General features: G+C 45.6%; 1 protein-coding gene across 1 annotated transcript; it reads left to right on the top strand.

Moving 5' to 3' along the window:
* Window positions 1-3,949: 3,949 nt before the first annotated feature.
* upf1 (UPF1 RNA helicase and ATPase) lies at window positions 3,950-21,559 on the top strand (the record flags this gene model as incomplete). The annotated part of the gene is given in 21 exon segments (XM_056597208.1): window positions 3,950-4,022; window positions 4,245-4,278; window positions 4,808-4,952; window positions 5,633-5,670; window positions 5,672-5,718; window positions 5,874-5,898; window positions 5,900-5,967; window positions 7,114-7,137; window positions 7,140-7,206; window positions 7,569-7,668; window positions 7,671-7,748; window positions 8,092-8,372; window positions 8,535-8,550; window positions 10,173-10,337; window positions 16,642-16,767; window positions 17,779-17,965; window positions 18,333-18,427; window positions 19,231-19,277; window positions 19,694-19,862; window positions 20,101-20,156; window positions 21,553-21,559. Coding segments are annotated over 21 exon segments (1,848 nt in total), but the record flags the coding sequence as incomplete, so codon positions are not given.
* Between the last annotated feature and the right edge of the window lie 403 nt (window positions 21,560-21,962).

The raw sequence follows: 21,962 nt of genomic DNA, 5'->3' as shown, positions 1-21,962 counted from the left end.
TGATATGTTTTCAATTTGCAGAAAGTTTTGAAAAATCCAGGATGCCTGAGAGCCTTACTGCATTATATTCCATAATAGTTATTTCTTTAGGAACACTGAATGTTGTCTTTTCCTTCACAGAAAAAAAAATATTTCCACTATAAAATGATGCAGAAAAGGCACAGATAGATGAATAAAAATCCACCAGAATGCAGGAAATTAAGTGTTTGACGCTCAAACATTTCTGGGGGAGCACCCCCATACCCCCCACCTATAATTTGTCCCCCAAAATGTTGAAATGAAACCTAGCCTATATGACCCTGTACGCAGGTTGTATACAATATATCCATAGATATGTTGTTTTTACTTTTTGGATTAAAAAGAAAGCATGTCAGCAAACTCCATGTCGGCCCTTAGTATGATTATCATTTCATCATAGAGTGGCCCTTTGTGAAAATGAGTTTGACACACCTGATATAGGTAATGTAAGGTCTGTCTCACTTGTATTCATTTTACTCTGAAATAACTTGAATGGAACTTTAGATGTCTGGGGATAAGCAGCAGTCAGGTAGCTATTCAAAGCTATAATTACCTGCCTATTTTGTTTATTTAGGTAAAGCATTATGAAAAAAAATGCATGCGCAATAAAGTATACAACAAAATTTGCCGCACGCGCACTGTCCTATTCCCTCTTGGGCTAAGCCCCGGATGTTTCAGAAACCTAGAAACGCCCCTGGGTGACACCACAATACAGAAACCACTCGAGTGAGGCATGAGTAACCAATGAAGAAGATAACCAATATGATAACCATTCATATCCATCACCTGCTGCCTCCCACTGGGACAAGACCTCAACCTGACAGGTCCCTGAACCACGAGGATGGATGGAGAAAGAAGGCCTCAGAAATTAGGTATTGCTGAGCTGTTATGATAATATGACTGGAATCTTCTAGCTTTTAGTGGGGGAGTAAAGCAGAAGTGCTTTTTACTGGAAAGGACTGCTGAATCAACCGCTTCTTTCTCTGGACCCTCCCAGATGAAAACCATGGCTGACACATGTGAAAACATAAGTGTTGTAATGGTTGACCACAAGTTCACGAAAGTGTGAACCAATGATAATTGATGATATATCAGGGCATGACAAGTACACAGCAGCATGTAAGCAAGTAACCAATCATCATGTGTACTTGTGTGGAGAAAGGGTTGGACCAGAGTGAGAGAACCTCCTATAGAAGTGATGCTCCTGAGGATGACCAGCATCATGACTTGAGGGGTAGTCAGGCAAACCACAAATCAATGAATTGATTAGTATTAACAAGATTAAGGCCCAATCCCATTTCTACCCCTTACCCCTTCCCCCTCCCCCTTGTTTTGAAGGGGTAAGGGGAAGGGGTAAGGGGTACGCCTTCCCCTTACCCCTTCCCCCTCCACCTACAAAACAAGGGTAAGGGGTAGAAATGGAAACAGGGCCTAAGACATGCTTTAGCTGTTTCATTGGAATTGACCTGCACATTGGTTTGCTATGTACTGTACTTTGTATATATAGACAACTCAATATATCAGTACTTTTATTTCAAATTGTCTTAAAAATCCTTTCTCCTTTCAACCTGGGTAGCAGACAGAGTTGATAGCAATGAGGATAGACTACTTTGAAATTTGAAACTCTAAACTAAAGTTCCAAAAGTGACTTTATTGCTTATCTTCAAGGAGATAAACAGAGGGTTAGGGCTATGTGTAAACAGCACTTGAAGGGAACTCTGTCTGTGTTAAAATACAACTTTTCCCTAGAGCTGCGAGTTTATCCTAGCTCCAAAAATAGAAACCCAGCGAACCACATCAAGAATCTGAACCTTTGGGAAGAGCCATGATCCACGAACCTGGCTTTGGTTGCAGCGCACTGGGTTGTACCATACCATGTTGTACTGTACTAGGTTAGCCTACACCTAGGTTGTACTGTACTAGGTTAACCTACTTTGAGGTTTTACTCTACTAGTTTGTGTAGTAGAAGATGGTAATACTAAGTTGAAATGTACTAGGTTGTTTTTTACTCAGTTGTGTTGTACTTGGTACAACACAACTGTGGTCTAGGTTGTGTCTTTGCCAGTGCTGCCATGTGTCTTTGCCTATTTATATTCTCTCTCCACTCGACTAGACAAGCAGTCTCTGGAAGAAGCCCATGCAGGAGTCTGCAATCAGGGCTCCAGTGTCATTGTCCATTGTCTCAGGTTAATCGTTTCCTCAAATGAAAACATGGCTTGCGTTCAATAAGTGGAAACTCGTACGCTGGCGAAGTTCCCATATGCCCCAGTACTGGGAGAGGCCATGGGAGGGCCATCACAGGAAAGAGGGTAATTCATCTTTGGAATCATAGCCGAAAAGTAGATTGTTGGAACACATCATTGGATGGTAGTTCCCACAACACTACTAAATGCAAGCTTTACAGATGCCAATCACTGTCTAGAATCGGCAAGTTTAGAAGTTTGTACACTAGAGCTATTCAAAACTAATCTTGTCTAAGGGTTTGTTGAACATACTTTCCTAAAATGGCATATTAGGCTTATTGAAAAAGTTGTATTCATTATTATTAATGCATTATTTATTTTACATTTTTTGTCTATTTCCTCAACGCCAAATGATGATTAGAAAATGTGTTTATCCAAGTGAGTGCTGTCACGTTAACACATGAAGCGATTATGATTGGTTTTGACGATCGGGTTGACACACCCTACCATCAAGATTAATAATTAATTTAAATGTCTAACCCAAACTCAATATGCACGATTTTGCCTGATCACCACAGAGCGCTGCTCCACTCGCTCTACCATCAGCCGAGCGAGGTGTGACGTCATCACTCGGAGTGGGAGTCTAGACGGCGCTCGTTTGACGTTGTCATCCATGATCAATTTGCCCCTCATTTACCGCGTTTTCACAATAGCCATCTTAAGCAACATCTGTCCTGATAACTGCCCGGAGCGTCGAATAATAATAGCTTCAAAATACGCTTAGTTTCTGGGAGAGAATGAGCATGGAAGTTTGAATGAGCGTCCTGGACGCCGAGGAAGCGGACAATGTTGCCAGATTGAGCCATATTTCCTGTACAATCTGGCAACCCTGGAAGCCGTTTGGCTCGGAGGAACGGAAACACAGGGCTCCCAGTATGAGTTCACCGACTTTACTCTGCCTAGCCAGACCCAACACAGAGACAACCGGACGAACAAGTGGGTGTGCATGTGGACGTTGTTTGCTAACATTGGCTATAGCTCCTGGTGCATCTTCGAGCTATAACGTTAACCGCGCATCTGGCAATGGCTGGCTGCTCCTCGGAGATACTAGTTGGCTCATATAGCCACGTGGGTACTGATGCATTCGTGATTCAAAAGGGCATATATCTTATTAATCCTGACACCATCCAATGGTAGTTTCTAGAGCAAATGTATGAGAAGCGGTCGGGTTTTTCAAAGCACCCGTCTGCGTGGCTGCTGCTGGTGCGTATGTTTGTTTTGATGATGGAGGGGGGCGGAGGAGGTGGGCGGAGCAGTTGGGGTGGAGCAGGTGGAGTGGAGCAGGTGAGTGGAGCAGGTGGGTGGAGCAGGTGGGTGGGCGAAGCAGGTGGAGCAGGTGGAGTGGAGCAGGTGGGTGGAGCAGGTGGAGTGGAGCAGCTGGGCGTAGCAGTTGGTTGGAGCAGGTGGGGGGGAGCAGGTGGAGTGGAGTTGAGCAGGTGGGTGGAGCAGGTGGGTGGAGTTGAGCAGGTGGAGCAGGTGTAATGTAATGACAACCTGCATTCGGTTGTGCATAAACATGTATTGAACTACATTTTAATATGGAAGGACATGGTTATTACTAAAACAATATATGAATGTTTGACTGCCTAGGACGGGTTGTATTTATTTGTAAGTCATAATGCCTAAACCCATAATTGTTTTGGTCTTGCTGTGGATATCTTTTGTCTTACCTCTCTAGCTAATGTGGGATTCATGATTCTGCTTGTGTTGTCTATTGCAACACGAGCAAGAACTGGTTTTGCAATTGACGTGGGAATCACAGTTTACACATCAAATGATCACTTATAATATAATCAGGGCGGTATCTTTTGCCGCCTATTTGTCCATCCAAAATTCTCAAAACAAAAATATTTTCTTCAAGTATAATTATTTACAATTTCAAACACAAATTATATTAACTAAAAAGTAATTCATCAGTAATTCAACATCACCAAAACCTTCACGTCAGTGTGTTATAAAGTGTTGTTCATTTCTTGTGCTTAGAGTTCATTGATCTCAGGAGGGAGCGTCATATCAGGTACTAAACAAGTGATTGATGCAAGCTGAGCTTGGCAGGACCCAAATATGATTGTTATGAATACAACTATGGGGAATACGCTACAATTTACACGTGCAACATTACGTTGCCTTAAGCTTTTGCTTGCCCTACAAAGTGATGGGCATCCATGTTCGCCATGATACAATCAACAACGTGTGTGTGTTTGTGTGTGTGTGTGTGTGTGTGTGTGTGTGTGTGTGTGTGAGAGGGAGTCGTTGAGAGATCAAAAAGAAGTTGTTTTTTTAAGAATTCATTTGATGCGTAAACACTTTTCAAAACCACCAGAGGGCACAATGTTTAACATAGTAATGTCATACAATAGTTACAAACAAGCAGTCAGAGCGTGTCATCACTTTGGTATTTTGTTATTTATATGTAGTAGTTTCAGTAAGCACTAATACTACGATGAACAGCGCTCAACCGGTCTGCTTATGTCGTGAATTTAATGTGTTTGAGAGGTGATAAAACAACATCTCATTCCATGTAGCTGTTGTTGTGTTGTGCGCAGGCAGCCGTGTGCCAGCCAGAGCAGCCTGAAGGACTTCCACTGGGACGGCTCCCAGGCGCTCATCCTGGACCGCTGGGAGCAGGAGCAGCTCTGCACACGCCAGGCCACCGCCCAGCAGGTCCACACGCTGGAGGAACTCTGGAAGGTACACACACACACACACGGGCACGGGCACACACACACACACACGGGCACACAAACACACACACACACACACACACACACACACACACACACACACACACACACACACACACACACACACACACATGACAAACACACACACACACACACACACACATGGCACACACACACACAGGCACAGGCATGAGCAAACACACACACGCATGGGCACATACACACGCTGGCACACACAGGCACATACACCTACTCACACACACACCACTGTGGATACACACTTCTTACTGCATGCAGGCTGTGTTGTGTGTATAATCTGTACTGTTCAATATAACAGTTGGAGATTTGGAATATGTACCAGAAGAGGTTGTGCAAATGAATATCCCACTAACCTGCGAACGGTGGCTTGTATTGGCTATGGAAATCCTTTTTTTTCTATTTAGGAGGTGCTTTTATCCAAAGGGACTCGTTAGTGATTATATTTTTTTCATTAATGAGGAGATAGGAGTGAAGGGCATATTGCTCATAGTCGGGGTTGGGGTTTGAACCCAGAACCTCTCAACTAAGATGCAAACACCCTCACCATGGGTCTATCTTGCCTCCCATATTATTATATATTCTCCCTCCATGATACATTAGCACTCCATCGGTGGCAGCTCAAGTATTTGGTGTGTTTTGCCCGTGCAGACCCAGGACAACATCACGTTGAAATGGGATCTGGGGCTCTAAAAAACGGATTGCTTATTTCTCCGTTCCCAAGACGGATTCGGGTGGTAATTCTTTGATTTTTAATCCTCATCACCATTGTCCCAATCATGGTTTGTCTATCAGTGGTCCTTGACATTTAACATCACATCTGCCATGCATGACGAGAAGCACAATTTAAATATAGCTTGAATGAATATGTAACGGTTTTGCTTTTCTCCAGACATACGCTTGATGCAGGGCGATCTGACTGAGGTACCAAGGGGACTCGACCACTAACTGGAAGGGGAAGGGACATGTGATTACAGTCCCTGACAGTATCCTTCCACAGACTTATGTTTCTACTGACAAGTGGACCGAATGGGAGAAAGACCCTTGATACGACCTGGATGTTAGGGCATGGCCGTGTATTGCTGAAAGACTAGGGCCGAATCTCGATTCTTCCCCTTGCCCCTTTTGCTTTGTCTTTGTCTTTGTCTTAACCAAGACAAAGACAAAGACAAAGCAAAAGGGGCAAGGGGAAGAATCGAGATTCGGCCCAAGTGAGCTCTCAAATCATCTTAAAAATAAGGGGTACATAGCACTCAATCTTATCCCTTAATCTTGATCAAATTGGGTATTGAGACACCACTAGCTCTCACATGAACGCGCAACTTCAAGGGTAAGGGGGAAGATAAGGGGTAAGGGGAAGTATTGAGATTGGGCCTTAGTCTTTAGATTCATATCTAAAGTCTGGTGACGGATCAGCTTAAATCGGGGTGATGGGGCCTTCACCATACTTTCACTTGGTGTTTTTTCTTCTCTCCCATGCTCTTGGCCGTCTCCCTAGAGAAGTTCTGCTATTACAAAAGAACTGCTGCATCCGACATGAGTGAAACCGTAACCCTACACACGTGGTCATAACTGCACCCCTCCCCCTTAAGGCCAATGTGCTGCGCCTCGGAGAAACGGAGGCGGAGCGGCCAGAGCACGGGATCGCTGCGGCTCCGGGACAGGAATCAACGCATCACGACCGCGCAGCAGCTCTGTCCCACCATGTATCACAAGTTACTGCATCTCCAGCCGGTGGACTTTGGAGCACTGGTAGACGTGGGCGCCGGTCTGTGTGTCGGCACACGCCCGGCCTCCGTCCTGGAGCCGCACCGTGTCTGGTGCACATTGGCCTTCAGCCACTCCCTTGCCCCGACACCTCACCAGATTGTGGTCGGTTTGGGAGTGGGCGTGGAGAGATAACTAGCCCCACCCTGTCTACCCTCCTTGGCCGCTGCCACACTCATGCATTAGTGGATACCTGATAAATGTTTGATTTATTTATATATATATATAATTTTACGTTTAAAAGAAATATGCAAACAATATTGGGGGAATGAGTCAGGGGGCCAATGTGTGTATATATGTGGTATATGTTCTGAAGGAGACCTGTGGCCCTTGTTCTGCGGGTTCTCCTTGACCTTCTGTAGGAGACTCTGGGGATGAGATGGCCATGGAGGATCAGCGGGTGCTCCGGTGGAGGTGCCTCACGACCCTAACCCTGACTCCCAGCCGGACTCTCTGTGGTGGGCCGCCTCCTTGACAGGAACTGTGAGTTGAGACGTATGCTGCATGCGCTTCTCTGCTCATTCTATGTCGAGCCCCAGTGACACATGCAAGCCCCTATGATGTATTGCCTGTTAAATGCCATTAAATGGGAATTCGGTACAAAATGTGGTCACTGAAGTCAAAATAGAGACGGATGGTCTTGCTGTCGTGGCATCTCTCTGGCTGTTATTGGGGTCAAGTGACACATTTTGAGACACTAGCAAGCTATCCTCGTTCATTGTCCCCTAATGGTGGCTGATTGTAGTGTTTTGTGTTACTGTATTAGCAGCAATGGTAACGTGTTCATTTTGATCTGCTCGGGTCCTATTCCACCGGTAAGGACGCACAGCTCCCTGGAGACCCCTACGGTGGACGAGACCCCTGTGGTGGACGAGACCTCGGTGTCGGGCTACGTCTACCACCAGCTGCTGGGCCACAAGGGGGGGGAGACGTGGTCATCAGGTGTCCGCTCCTCAAGCGCTTCACCGCCCCGGGCCTGCCCGGCCTCCACCAATCCCAGGTGGGAGGGCACCATCCATCCCTCCTTACAACCAGCAGGCAGTGCTGGGACGTGCTGAGACGGCTCCCCTGCACTTATATTCGTGGATGATAATGAGTAAAACGGGCATGAGCTTGGTTAGTTTATAATTACAGAGCAAAACACACCTCGCATTCTTCTGCCAAACTTACGGAAACAAAACACACCTCACACAATACCAACCTCAGTTACTATGCGTGTGATTTCGGTGTGTGCGTGCGTGGGGTGTAAAAAAGGGTAATCCCGTGGACTCCTACCTTTTGTATTTCACCTGGTTCTTTTCCACCAGGGTTTAAAACCATATTTTCCACCTGCTGTCATTAAGGTGTATGAGGCGTAGACCGTCCTACAGCGCCCCCTGAGTCTGATCCAGGTACTACAGGCACCGTGCTCAACCACCTGGCCAGGCGGGGCAGCGGGTAACTCGCTGTGTCTGAGCTTGGCCCGGTGTGATGATGTTTGCTGTGAGCTGTGTGGCCCAATAGGACAGGGCTTAGAGGGTGTTTGTCTGGAACAGGGGTTCCCAAACTCCTTTAACCCGAGACCCAAAAGAGAAATTTGCTGTCTCCCCGGAACCCAAACGTACAAGATGCAGCATGAATTGCCGTAACATCTACTTTAAAAATGTTGATAAAGAATACAACAATTAAATCAATTAAAATGTATTTATTTCATTATAAAAGTACATTAGGCAATAATCTGTATAATGCAGAGTATGACGTTATGTTTCTGAACACTGCACTGGGACCTTGCACTCTGAACTTAAAGTGAGGACATGGAGGCAGTAAGCCCACTATGTCAGCTGTAGTTGGGAGTTTATATAATGTATACAGAACAGAAACACAATCACACCAATACTCAAATCTGCTGAGCATAATGTAAAGCTCTTCATAAACATATTGTAAAATATGCAAATAACATTTTCTTTTTTTGCACTTTTAAATGAGCCAACATGTTCTGCTCTCCCTTCTATTTGTCTCCCCCTCAACCCTCCAAAACCTTTCCCCCTCACTTTGTCCCTCAGCCTTAAACCCCAGCATTCAGATTCAGTGTTACTGACTTATTTAAAGACGATGCTGACCTGACCTTCTCGGGGGGCCATAATATTGTATCAACATGCATTTTCGTATGTCAAGTCCCAGTGTGTCTAATGGTGTATACCTGCTTAATAGATGGAGGACAGTGCTGGCAGCCTCTGTGTATGCACAGGCCCTGGTTATAATGTCCCCTCGATTTAATGGTTGCATTGAAAGGACAAGTGTTAACAAAACTAGCATGACTGAGATCTTAATACCATTGCCATACATTTGTCAATGTAATGATTCGCAAGGATATACTTTGTATTATTTATTTTTTTGAACCTCTCTATTCTTCATGTTTGCGATTCACTTGAAAATACAAGTAATATTAGCTGCTAGCAACACACTACTCACAACCATCAGACGCAAAACAAAAGATGAAATGTTTGTTTTGTGTGACAAACAAACACACCTTGACTGACTTACTTTTCCACTGTCAAAACACTGCCTATTGAAGGTCTCTTTGCAAAATCAAAAAGTCCAAATGCATCTGAACTGAACATTCCACCGTCGCACAAAAGAACACTTATATTTTAATTAGGAAAATGAATTCATATCATAGCATAGTTATGCATCTTGCTCTGCCAATTGGCAACCCTAATAAAAACGGGCTCCCTAAGTTTGAGAAAGGCTGGTCTAGAAGGTTACAAAATGCCAAGGAAGAATAACTTCTAAAGTTCTGCAGTATTTCAGAACTTTGAAAGATTACCCCAGAAAAAAATGTCAAATGCTAAATGAGTCAACAGCAGCTGTCATAACACCAACTGGTGAAAAGTATTCTTTCTGTCAGTGCATTTCCATTGTTATGCTTAATTGATTGGTGCTGTTTTTGCTCTATATGCTGAAACGCATCATTCAAATGTATTTTACATTTTAATCAGTCAAACACCTCTACAGTCTCTTTATGGATGCAGGTTTTTTCATGATGGGATGTGAAAACTGTGCGTAATCAGACAGAACCGAGTCTCAACATAAATGACGGTAAATAATAATGGTCCTTATTATGTATTTTAGGCTCATAGTAGCCTATGTCAAAAAAGGTGGACGGCCATTTAGTGAAGGCACTGGAAACTCAAATTGAGCCTCACATTTTAGTAAATATATGATCTATGATTTGACGATTGGACTGGTCTGACAGATATGACCATGCAAAATCGGGGTAATCTGGTGTCATCTATAAGCAGCCATACATTTCTTCATTAAGTCGCAAATGAGTTTAGCATCGAAGCAGTTTCAACTTCTTATCTCGAGCTAGATTTTGGTATGATGTGCGTTCCACACAGCCTTTATATCGTGAATATAGTATTTATAGCGTGTGTTTGCCTAGTGTTTAGTGTGTGGTGGGTCTTCTGTCCACAGTGCACTGGAGCTCCATAAACTGCAGCAGCTGAAGGATGAGAGCAGGGAGCTGTCGTCCTCGGATGAGGAGCGCTCCAGAGCTCTGAAAGGCTCCACCGACAGGGAGCTGCTCATGATAGCCTCTATAAGATGCATCTCAACCCAGTCGCCAAGAAAAAACGTCAGTGGTGTACGTTTCCATGAACACTGGATAAGTAGCATTTCAACGTAAAAAATAGCGTGTTATACCTACAGTATCCACGTGTGCCGCTGTGGAGGCGGGTTTCGGGGTTTGGGTTTCACGGCTTTCGCGGCAAATTGTGGACACGATTGTTTAGGGGGGGGGGGGGGGGGAGACTTGTTGGGAGGGGGGGGGGGGGGGACACGTTTGTTGAGGGGGGGGGACGACACACGATTGTGGGGGGGACGACGACGACGACGACGACACGTTAGTTGAAGGGGGGGGGGGGGGGGGGGGGACACGTTTGTTGAGGGGGGGGAGAGACACGTTTGTAGGGGGGGGGCACGCTCGACAACGAGAGTTGGTTTTTATTGAACGCTCGACAACGAGAGTTGGTTTTAATGAACGAGACTTCAACACGGAACAGCTGCTCGAAACGATGGTCACGTCACTCTCGGTGACGGTGTCGACAATAATGAACACACGAACAATGTTAATAGAACAACACACAACCACATAACATCCCGAACCCATTAACCCCACTTAATCCTAACAACAAAACAAGTTAACAAAAGCCCCATTTGTCAACTGAGAACCCCAATTCCCAGAATCCCCCGCGGCTCCGGAACACGGCGTAGCTTATATTAATCTTTATTATCTGAATGGGAAATGCAATATTTTAGGACAGATACACCATTAAACGCGTTTCTAATGACATTTCTAGCGAGAAATGTACATTTTCCTTACATAATCTTCAGTCAGTGAATGTGTATGATCTTTATTAATCTTTATTATCTGAATGGGAAATGCAATATTTTAGGACCGATTCACCGTTAAACGTGTTTCTAACAACATTTCTAGCGAGAAATATACTTTTTAATTGCATAATCTTCATTCAGTGATTGTGTCTGATCTTTAGTTTTATAGTTATTAGGAGTTGATCGGCTCGCTCGCATGTTTCAACGACGTCAGGTTGCTTTCGCTAAACTAGCAGCTCACGTGCTTCCTGCGTTTGTGTTATTAAACTGTTACTTTATGTAACTTTTAATGATATCATCTTGTTAGAAACACGTATATCTGAGAGCCAACCCAGTCGCCAAAATCATACCTACGTTGACAGTGTACGTTTCGTGAACACTGGATTACGTCGCATTTCAACATAAAATAGAGTGTTATACACACACACACACACGCACGCACATGCACAGACACACACACACAAGCACACACACGCACGCACAGACACACACACACACACACACACACACACACACACACACACACACACACGCACACACGCACACGGTGCATTTCGCTGCTAAAACAACAACAACAAAATATTCCCTCAAATATTATTACTTTCAAAACGTTGGCCAAAATGGCCAATAATATCTTTTTTTTTTTGGGATGCTTCTAGGACATTTTGGGTGGATTTTGAACGGTATGTGGGGGGCACGTTTTTTGCAGGACCTGGCAACCCTGTGCTGTTGCCCGAGATCTGGATCCACCCCGGCGTGGTGCCGTCTCCTTTTGACCTTTTGACCCCAGACTTCTGGGGGAATAGCTGAATCAATTCATTAGTCAATCAGAAGCATGTAAATATCTTTCCGGTGGGGTAAGAGGACGAACAAGGTGTCCTTCAACATCTACGCTTCCAGGCGATTGCAACGGTGCCACACATGAGCATATTCGAACATGTTTAATGGTAGTAATTAGCTGTCGAAATTGGAGGCCTTAATCAATACTGAGCAGCTATTGATTTGCTTCCCGATAAAGATTTGTCACAAATGACATGTTATTTAGCATCTACACGTTGAGCTGAGTCCAATGACACCAAGAACGACACTCTAGCTAATGGTAACATGTATTTTACATGGTACACCTAGGTCTAGGACATGATCTCGGTGTAGCAAGAGGCCGAGCTTGATCTCATTGGACTCAGCTTAACGTGTAGATGCTAATTAACATGTAATTTGTCAAAAATCTCCATCGGGAAGCAAATCTATAGCTGGTCATTATTGATAAAGGCCTCCAAAATCGACAGCTAATTACTACCCCGAAACATATTCAAATATGATCATGTGTGGCACTGTTGCAATCGTCTCGAAACGTAGATGTCAAAGGACACCTTGTTTGCTCTGTTGCACCACCGGGAACATATTTTCATACTTCTAATGGATTGATTCATATTTTAAGGTTCTCGGAGTGAGACTTTAAGTGGCTGCAGCAGAAGTGTTGAGACGAAAGATGATATCAAGAGATTTATAGAATATTCCCATTCACATTATGATTCTTCGTCGTAACATCCGACCAAACATCCTTTACATTCACAGAGCGAAGATTATGAAAGTCCAGGCTCAGCAAGTGCTCCATCTCGTTGCACCTGCACCCAGCGGCTCGCTTGCAAGATTTTGGCCTGAAGTTCTTCCCAGACCTATACCCTAACAGTCCAATATGCATATCTGAGAATCAGGCCTCTCTTCAATAATGACAAAATGTAATGAGAGAAATACAGATTCACTTTTTGTTATCTCATAAGCGGCGTGGTGCCGGCTCCTTTTGACCTTTTGACCCCAGACTTCAAAGACGTGGCCACAGGCCAGCGGTGTCTACACACATTAAGCCACAAATGTACACTTCCATCCCGTAAAAAATGGGGCCTAGAAACTAACCTCTGTCTTATGTACATTGACTGTACTGTTGGAGGTCACGCCCCTTTTCCAGCCTTTTCGAGATAGCTAGGGATGCTAAAATGTTGACACACATTTCCCGGGGCCCCGAGAACGACATATGCAAGATTTGTAGTTCTAGCCCATAGAGAAAAAAAGTTTTCCCAAATGGACTGTCATTTGGACAAAGCCCCTTCAGAAGTGTTGCCTGCGAGACCTAATGGTTCAGAATGTGGTGGAAAAAAAGTTTTTGAGATAGGAAGGTCCTACCGCCCTGAAATTTGAATACCATATTCTAGGGCCTAACTGGGACCCCGGCACCGAAACTTGGCCCAGTCGGACCCCGAGGGCAGGAAGGGGGGGCCTGCCCTCGGGGTCTGACCGGGCCAAGTCTCGGGCAGGAAGGGCCCCCCCTTCCTCCCCTCGGGGTCCGACCGGGCCAAGTTTCGGTGCGGAGGTCCCAGTTAGGCCCTAGAATAAGGTATTAAAATTTCAGGGCGGTAGGACCTTCCTATCTCAAAAACTGTTTTTACACCACATTCTGAACCATTAGGTCCTGCAGGCTACACTTCTGAGGGGCTTTGTCCAAATGACACTCCATTTGGGAAAACTTTTTTTCTCTAAGGGCTAGAACTCCAAATCTCGGATATGTCGTACACGGGGCCCCGGGAAATGTGTGTAAACATTTTAGCATCCCTAGCTATCTCGAAAAGGTCGGCAAAGGGGCGTGACCTCCAACAGTACAGTAAATGTACATAAGACAGAGGTTAGTTTCTAGTCCCCATTTTTTGTGGGATGGAGGTGTACATTTGTGGCTAAAGGTGTGTAGACACAGCTGGCCTGTGGCCACGTTTTTGAAGTCGGGGGTCAAAAGGTCAAAAGGAGCCGGCACCACGCCGCTTATGAGATAACAAAAAGTTAATGTGTGTTTCTCTCTTGTCATTATTAAAGAGAGGCCTGATTCTCAGATATGCATGTTGGATGGCTAGGGTGTTGGTCTGGGAAGAACTTCAGGCCAAAATCTTGCAAGCGAGCCGCTGGGTGCAGGTGCAACGAGATGGAGCACTTGCTGAGCCTGGACTTTCATAATCTTCGCTCTGTGAATGTGAAGGATGTTTGGTCGGATGTTACGACGAAGAATCATAATGTGAATGGGAATATTCTATAAATCTCTTGATATCATCTTTCGTCTCAACACTTCTGCTGCAGCCACTTAAAGTCTCACTCCGAGAACCTTAAAATATGAATCAATCCATTAGAAGTATGAAAATATGTTCCCGGTGGTGCAACAGAGCAAACAAGGTGTCCTTTGACATCTACGTTTCGAGACGATTGCAACAGTGCCACACATGATCATATTTGATTGGGGTAGTAATTAGCTGTCGATTTTGGAGGCCTTTATCAATAATGACCAGCTATAGATTTGCTTCCCGATGGAGATTTTTGACAAATTACATGTTAATTAGCATCTACACGTTAAGCTGAGTCCAATGAGATCAAGCTCGGCCTCTTGCTACACCGAGATCATGTCCTAGACCTAGGTGTACCATGTAAAATACATGTTACCATTAGCTAGAGTGTCGTTCTTGGTGTCATTGGACTCAGCTCAACGTGTAGATGCTAAATAACATGTCATTTGTGACAAATCTTTATCGGGAAGCAAATCAATAGCTGCTCAGTATTGATTAAGGCCTCCAATTTCGACAGCTAATTACTACCATTAAACATGTTTGAATATGCTCATGTGTGGCACCGTTGCAATCGCCTGGAAGCGTAGATGTTGAAGGACACCTTGTTCGTCCTCTTACCCCACCGGAAAGATATTTACATGCTTCTGATTGACTAATGAATTGATTCAGCTATTCCCCCAGAAGTCTGGGGTCAAAAGGTCAAAAGGAGACAGCACCACGCCGGGGTGGAACCAGATCTCTGGCAACAGCGCAGGGTTGCCAGGTCCTGCAAAAAACGTGCCCCCCACATACCGTTCAAAATCCACCCAAAATGTCCTAGAAGCATCCAAAAAAAAAAAGATATTATTGGCCATTTTGGCCAACGTTTTGAAAGTAATAATATTTGAGGGAATATTTTTTTGTTGTTGTTTTAGCAGCGAAATGCACCGTGTGCGTGTGTGTGTGTGTGTGTGTGTGTGTGTGTGTGTGTGTGTGTGTGTGTGTGTGTGTGTGTGTGTGTGTGTCTGTGTCTGTGTCTGTGTCTGTGTGTCTGTGCGTGCGTGTGTGTGCTTGTGTGTGTGTGTCTGTGCATGTGCGTGCGTGTGTGTGTGTGTATAACACGCTATTTTATGTTGAAATGCGACGTAATCCAGTGTTCACGAAACGTACACTGTCAACGTAGGTATGTTTTTGGCGACTGGGTTGGCTCTCAGATATACGTGTTTCTAACAAGATGATATCATTAAAAGTTACATAAAGTAACAGTTTAATAACACAAACGCAGGAAGCACGTGAGCTGCTAGTTTAGCGAAAGCAACCTGACGTCGTTGAAACATGCGAGCGAGCCGATCAACTCCTAATAACTATAAAACTATAAGATCAGACACAATCACTGACTGAAGATTATGCAATTAAAAAGTATATTTCTCGCTAGAAATGTTATTAGAAACACGTTTAACGGTGAATCGGTCCTAAAATATTGCATTTCCCATTCAGATAATAAAGATTAATAAAGATCATACACATTCACTGACTGAAGATTATGTAAGGAAAATGTACATTTCTCGCTAGAAATGTCATTAGAAACGCGTTTAATGGTGTATCTGTCCTAAAATATTGCATTTCCCATTCAGATAATAAAGATTAATATAAGCTACGCCGTGTTCCGGAGCCGCGGGGGATTCTGGGAATTGGGGTTCTCAGTTGACAAATGGGGCTTTTGTTAACTTGTTTTGTTGTTAGGATTAAGTGGGGTTAATGGGTTCGGGATGTTATGTGGTTGTGTGTTGTTCTATTAACATTGTCCGTGTGTTCATTATTGTCGACACCGTCACCGAGAGTGACGTGACCATCGTTTCGCGCAGCTGTTCCGTGTTGAGGTCTCGTTCAATAAAAACCAACTCTCGTTGTCGAGCGTTCAATAAAAACCAACTCTCGTTGTCGAGCGTGCCCCCTCCCCTACAAACGTGTCTCCCCCCCCCTCAACAAACGTGTCCCCCCCCCCCCCCCCCCCTTCAACTAACGTGTCGTCGTCGTCGTCGTCCCCCCTCAACAAACGTGTCTCCCCCCCCCCCCCCCTCAACAAACGTGTCTCCCCCCCCCCCCCCCCCTCCCCGGTCAACAACATTCTCCCCCCCCCCCCCCCCCCCCTAAACAATCGTGTCCACAATTTGCCGCGAAACCCGTGAAACCCGTGAAACCCAAACCCCGAAACCCGCCTCCACAGCGGCACACGTGGATACTGTAGGTATAACACGCTATTTTTTACGTTGAAATGCTACGTATCCAGTGTTCATGGAAACGTACACCACTGACGTTTTTTCTTGGCGACTGGGTTGACCTGACCTATGATTTGATTAGAGCCCACGTTGCTTCGCCTCTGTTTCTATGAGTAATCAAGTGAGGCATGTATTTAAAGAAAAGACGTGCCTCACTTGATGTACGTCTGTGGGGGCCGGGGATCCCCGTCTGACCAGGATGCAGTTCGGCTCCGTCCTGATTGACGAGACCTCCCCGGCCACAGAGCCAGAGTGCACGGTGCCCGCGGTCCAGGGGGACAGGCAGGCGTGAGCACCGCCCACGTGCTCCCTGGGGGTTAATGAACCACGTCCTGTGTGTTAACCCGAGTGCACAGCCCCAGTACAAGGTGGATGTGTCAGAGAGGGGGCTTTAGAGGCAGGATACAGGTTATATTATGTTCCAATCCCCATGGAGGAAAGTCATTCAATAACGGTTGCTGTGCTGGTATCGCAACGGCGCTGACAAGTTATTTTGTCTACGTTTATGATATTACATACAACAGGAAATGTAAATACTGTACTAAAGGCTACGGGAAATTATTACAAATTACTGTTTGCTTGTCAAAGGTGCAACGTGTAAGGTGGGGCAAACTGTCAAATACATCCTCAACACGGCACAAGAACGTTTTTGGGTTCCGACCCTATTGTAAGAAACATGGAAATGCACAGTCCCTCCCTCCCTTCTCTCTTATCAGACATTTTCATGCCGGGAGCGGTAGGGGGTGTTAATGGCCCCTTGCTAAGTGCCTTTGGCGTCATTGCCTTAATTGTTCCATTGATTGACTGCCTGTCTATCTGGGGGCAGCACCTCCACAATGATTGGCAAGAGGTGAGAACCCCCTCTGGGCAGCACTTCTTCTTCTTCATCCTCTCATGAGGGACTGAGGGCAGACTGGACGCTGCAGTGACGGCAGTCGCCTCTTGAGGTATAAAGTGGTATTACGAGACGGAACAGGCCTGTGCTAGATGGGGTGGCTGATGACTTAAGTATGTATCTCTGAAACACAACTCATGGATGTCTTAGACCTAACTGACCTGACCTGATTCTTCACATTCAGGTAATGATTGTTATAATCTTAGATTATCCGTTTCAAACTGATAATCACGTCGCACCAACATTATTTGTACATACTAACATAGGTAATAAACGATGCAGTGTGTTTTGTAGTAACTGCTTTGTAGTTATTTAGAATACAATACTCCTATTATTTTGGTATCAAGTTTCTGCAAAATGCGCTAACGTGAATGCACCACTGCCGGCTGGGCCCGTGGTGAGGTGATCCTGGTGGGGGGCGACCACTGGGCTGGGCCCGTGGTGAGGCTGAAGGAGGCAGCCCAGGCGGGCCAGCCCCTGTGTGAGGGGCTGGTGGTGCTGGGCGTGCCGTGCACCACCCTCAGGGCCCCTGGCGCCTTCCCCTCCAGCGTCTCCAGCGAGGGCTCCCTGCAGAACGGCCTCCCGGCAGGTGAGGGCACACGTCGGAGCACTGCATCGTTGGTAAAAAAAAAAGCAGAAGGTGCTTCCAAACCGCTATCGATTCTGCTGCGTTCCTCATGATTTATTTATCAGGGGTCCGTGTTTCCCTTCCTTACGTTACGTGCCATGACGGTAAAGCCTTAATGGGTATTCCATTAAATCGTTTTGTTCTGGCTCATGTCAAGCAGCAGTCCAAATCAGAGATGTCATAAGGATGTCATAAGGATGGAATAAGGATGTCCAATAGGCCTTGTTATTCCTTTGTGTTTTTCTTTATTGACTGTGAAATGCAATAGTAGCTTTAGGTATCAAGTGGTGTGTCACCTGCATAACAAATGAGCTTTTGTCCCCCACAGAGGACCGTGTGAAGGGCTTTGACTTCCAGTGGCTCAGGAACATCCTACCTCAACTGGTTGTTCAGCCCTTTTGTTTGACCAAAGGATTATCTCTGGTAAAGGGTACTTTGCAACTGTTGTTGTATGTGTGTGTGTGTGTGTGTGTGTGTGTGTGTGTGTGTGTGTGTGTGTGTGTGTGTGTGTGTGTGTGTGTGTGTGTGTGTGTGTGTGTGTGTGTGTGCACTACTTTAATTTACCTTTATTTTCTCACCCCAACCTCATCATGACAACTTCATTGTACAGAAGTACTGTACTTTGTTACTGCGCACATTCGATAATAACACCTGTGGCACTTACGGGAGCATGAGGTTTAATGTGTATAATGCATTGCAAAGCGTTCTCCTTTGCCCTCTCTGTAGGGTGGTTGCTTCATGATACCGGGCTCTGCTTAGTGCTGCTTAGTGCCGCGGCACCAACTGTATTAAAGAATGCACACCCACTGGAGCGGATGGTAGTGAACTGCCATTCGCCTGGGCAGCAGTTGATGTCAGCGACCATGAGAGGGTTACATTTCTAGAGAGGGTTAGGCTTTTTGGACCCTTGGAGTACAACGCAACGGTGTGTGTGTGTGTGTGTGTGTGTGTGTGTGTGTGTGTGTGTGTGTGTGTGTGTGTGTGTGTGTGTGTGTGTGTGTGTGTGTGTGTGTGTGTGTGTGTGTGTGTGTGTGTGTGTGTGTGATGATGTGTGGGGCTCCTGGCCAGCGGTTTTCGAGGTTCGCGTCAGAGAGGGTTAAGCTTCTTGTATACAGTGTAACCGTCAGTGTTTGGCGCATTCCATATACAACCTCGCTCACCGCTCGAGCAACGAGGAGCACTGTTCATGGTCTGTGTCCTGAGACCCTGTTCATCTCTGTTTACAGGAGATCAGCCTAGCTTTGGGAGATATTGATGTTGACAGAGCTGGGATGTTCGTCGTGTTTCATGTTTGTTTCGCAGCGATGTCATGTTTATAAAGGGTTTAAAAGTCTGAGAGCGGGGGGACTAGACTTTTCAGGGGTCACAAGTAATGACGCGAGGCATGTAACAAGGTTTTGACTATACATCCTATTTGTAGTTTACTCCGTATTTACATGTAATTGTATGGTATGCGGGATTCAGTCAGAGGCAAAAAAAACTCAGAAGACCCTGTTAACACACTAATTGACTGATATCGTAATAATCGACTGATAGATTTAGAGAGATCTAAGAAAGCCACACCAAACTACTGCTAATTAATAGTACCTCAAAATAAATAAGTGAGATCAGCCTTCATAGAAAATAAATGTGGGAGAAACCCGTCACGCTCATTAACCGAAAGCACACCTCTCTGTGAGTGCAACACAGAGAGGTATGGGGGGGGGGGGGGGGGGCACCAGGCGGTCGTCATAGAAACCGAGGAGGAGGAGGAGGGCAGCATGGGAACCAGATGAGCGGCAGCCAGGACCCCGGCTCCCAGCCCTACTCCCAGGGGCCCATCCCCCAGGGTTACGTCAACATGAGCCAGTTGAGGCAGCCGGGCCTGTCTGGCCCGTCCCACCCCCTCCCGTCCCACCCCCTCCTGTCCCCTCCGCTCCTGTCCCAGCCGGCCCCGTCTGGCCTGTCCCACCCCCTCCGTCCCCTTCGCTCCGCTCCTGTCCACTCCGCTCCTGTCCACTCCGCTCCTGTCCACTCCGCTCCTGTCCACTCCGCTCCTGTCCCAACCGCTCCTGTCCACTCCGCTCCTGTCCCAGCCGGGCCTGTCCACTCCGCTCCTGTCCCAGCCGGGCCTGTCCCAGCCCGAGGTTTCACAGGTCCGCTTCACACTCCCGTATGGGGCAGATGAATTGTCTGCCCTTTTAAATGTCAGGGCAGGATAAAGAATGCATTGTGTATGTAATGAGTGCTGTTCACATGAGGACCGGCTGCTAGGTACACTTTTCTGTTTACATTAGTGGATTATGGCAAAGGCATCTTTTACCTTTGAAAAAACAATCAACAGTTTTTCCTAATCCTTTGCCTTTGGGTTTCCCGTGCTCAGGATGGCTACCTGGGCGATGAGAAAAATATTGAAGTCCAACATATTGGAGTCTACATGCGTCCGGTCTTGCTGCGTTGATTCTGATTATTATTGTTAGGCCGATGAATGACTGACGGGAACCCGACGAGTATCAGAACAATTAGGAATCCGATCCTTTATTGTATATCAATTACAGTGTGTCATTTTGATCTTCATGAAGGAGGTCAGGCAGTAGCGGACTCACACTGTTTGAAGGCAGGGGCGAAAAAATAAAAAGGGCACATTCTGCACAACATGGGGCCCAACCAGTGTGCAAAAAGCTATGATGCATCACGTATGGCACTTTCTCTCGTATTCACCACTCTAGAGGGCACTTTTTTTCAACCATGGAGGCACTGTAAGAGCATTAAGAGGGCACTCATTGAGGCACGTTATCGTATTTTCTTGTTGTAGAAGGCTCATCATCATAATTTATTGTATGAAGGGGCACCAGAGGGCACCCAATAATTCTTTTCACATGTAAAGGGCAGCCAATAAGGCACTTTTCTCTCTCGCCACTCTTGAGGGCACTATTTCAACCATGGAGGCCCCCCCCCCCCCCCCCCCCCCCCCCCCCTGAGTCCACCACTGAGGTCAGGAATAGAATCGGCACTGAGTTGACTGTTCTCTTTCCACATTGGGCACCGGAAATCCTTATTTGATGGCAGTCGATAGATTTAGATCATATCCTGCTTTATTTAGAGCAGAGTTGGAAGAGTTAGTTTAGTTGCCTGTGGTTTCGTTCTCCCTGTTTGGACGCCTCAAGCTCATGAAACAGAAGAGATAATTGATGAAGCGGACAAAACAAAGTTACACCCTACTGTTACAATCCTGCTGTGTAGAAGTAGTGTGCTCATTATAAATAACAACATCCCACTGTTATTCGATTATAACATAAAAAAAAATTATATTGTCCATATTTATGTCTGATAGACAATCCTATGTTAAATGTTTGAATAAGATCCACCCATTCAATTGATTTGAACCTTGTGTAGTGGATGCAGCCAGGAACAGAACTGCAACTAACAGAGTGCGTGTAGGTACAGTAGCATAACCACGGTATTGATGACACTGCAGGAGCTTGGTTTCTCACTACTGAATATCTGTTTTTCTGCCGGTACCTGTAGGAAGTGTTCTCTAGTGACCCACGTGTCTATTTCCTGCGTAGTGCCTGACCTTTTGCGTGGATATATATAGTGCATAATTTGCTTATATTGTAGCAACCAGAAGCATTCTGCTTTGTCATGTCCCACTACGACCACATCCAGAAGGGCCATTTATTTATCTTTACTGCTGACGGCGTGATTTGAATAGATTTAGTGTGCTTCGGGTAGAAAAAAAAAAAAAAAACTCTTGTAATGCCTCTTTTTGTTAGAGGCAAAAAAAAGACGTCTTGAAATGTAGCCAATTTCAGTTGAATAATGTTTGGTGATTAAAATGACACACTGTAATTGATATACAATAAAGGATCGGATTCCTAATTGTTCTGATACTCGTCGGGTTCCCGTCAATCATTCATCGGCCTAACAATAATAATCAGAATCAACGCAGCAAGACCGGACGCATGTAGACTCCAAT

This window comes from Gadus chalcogrammus, chromosome 8 (assembly GCF_026213295.1).
Source record: "Gadus chalcogrammus isolate NIFS_2021 chromosome 8, NIFS_Gcha_1.0, whole genome shotgun sequence".
NCBI lineage: Eukaryota > Metazoa > Chordata > Actinopteri > Gadiformes > Gadidae > Gadus > Gadus chalcogrammus.
Note: the sequence above shows the minus strand (reverse complement) of the source record. Positions and strands in the feature narration are given on the sequence as shown.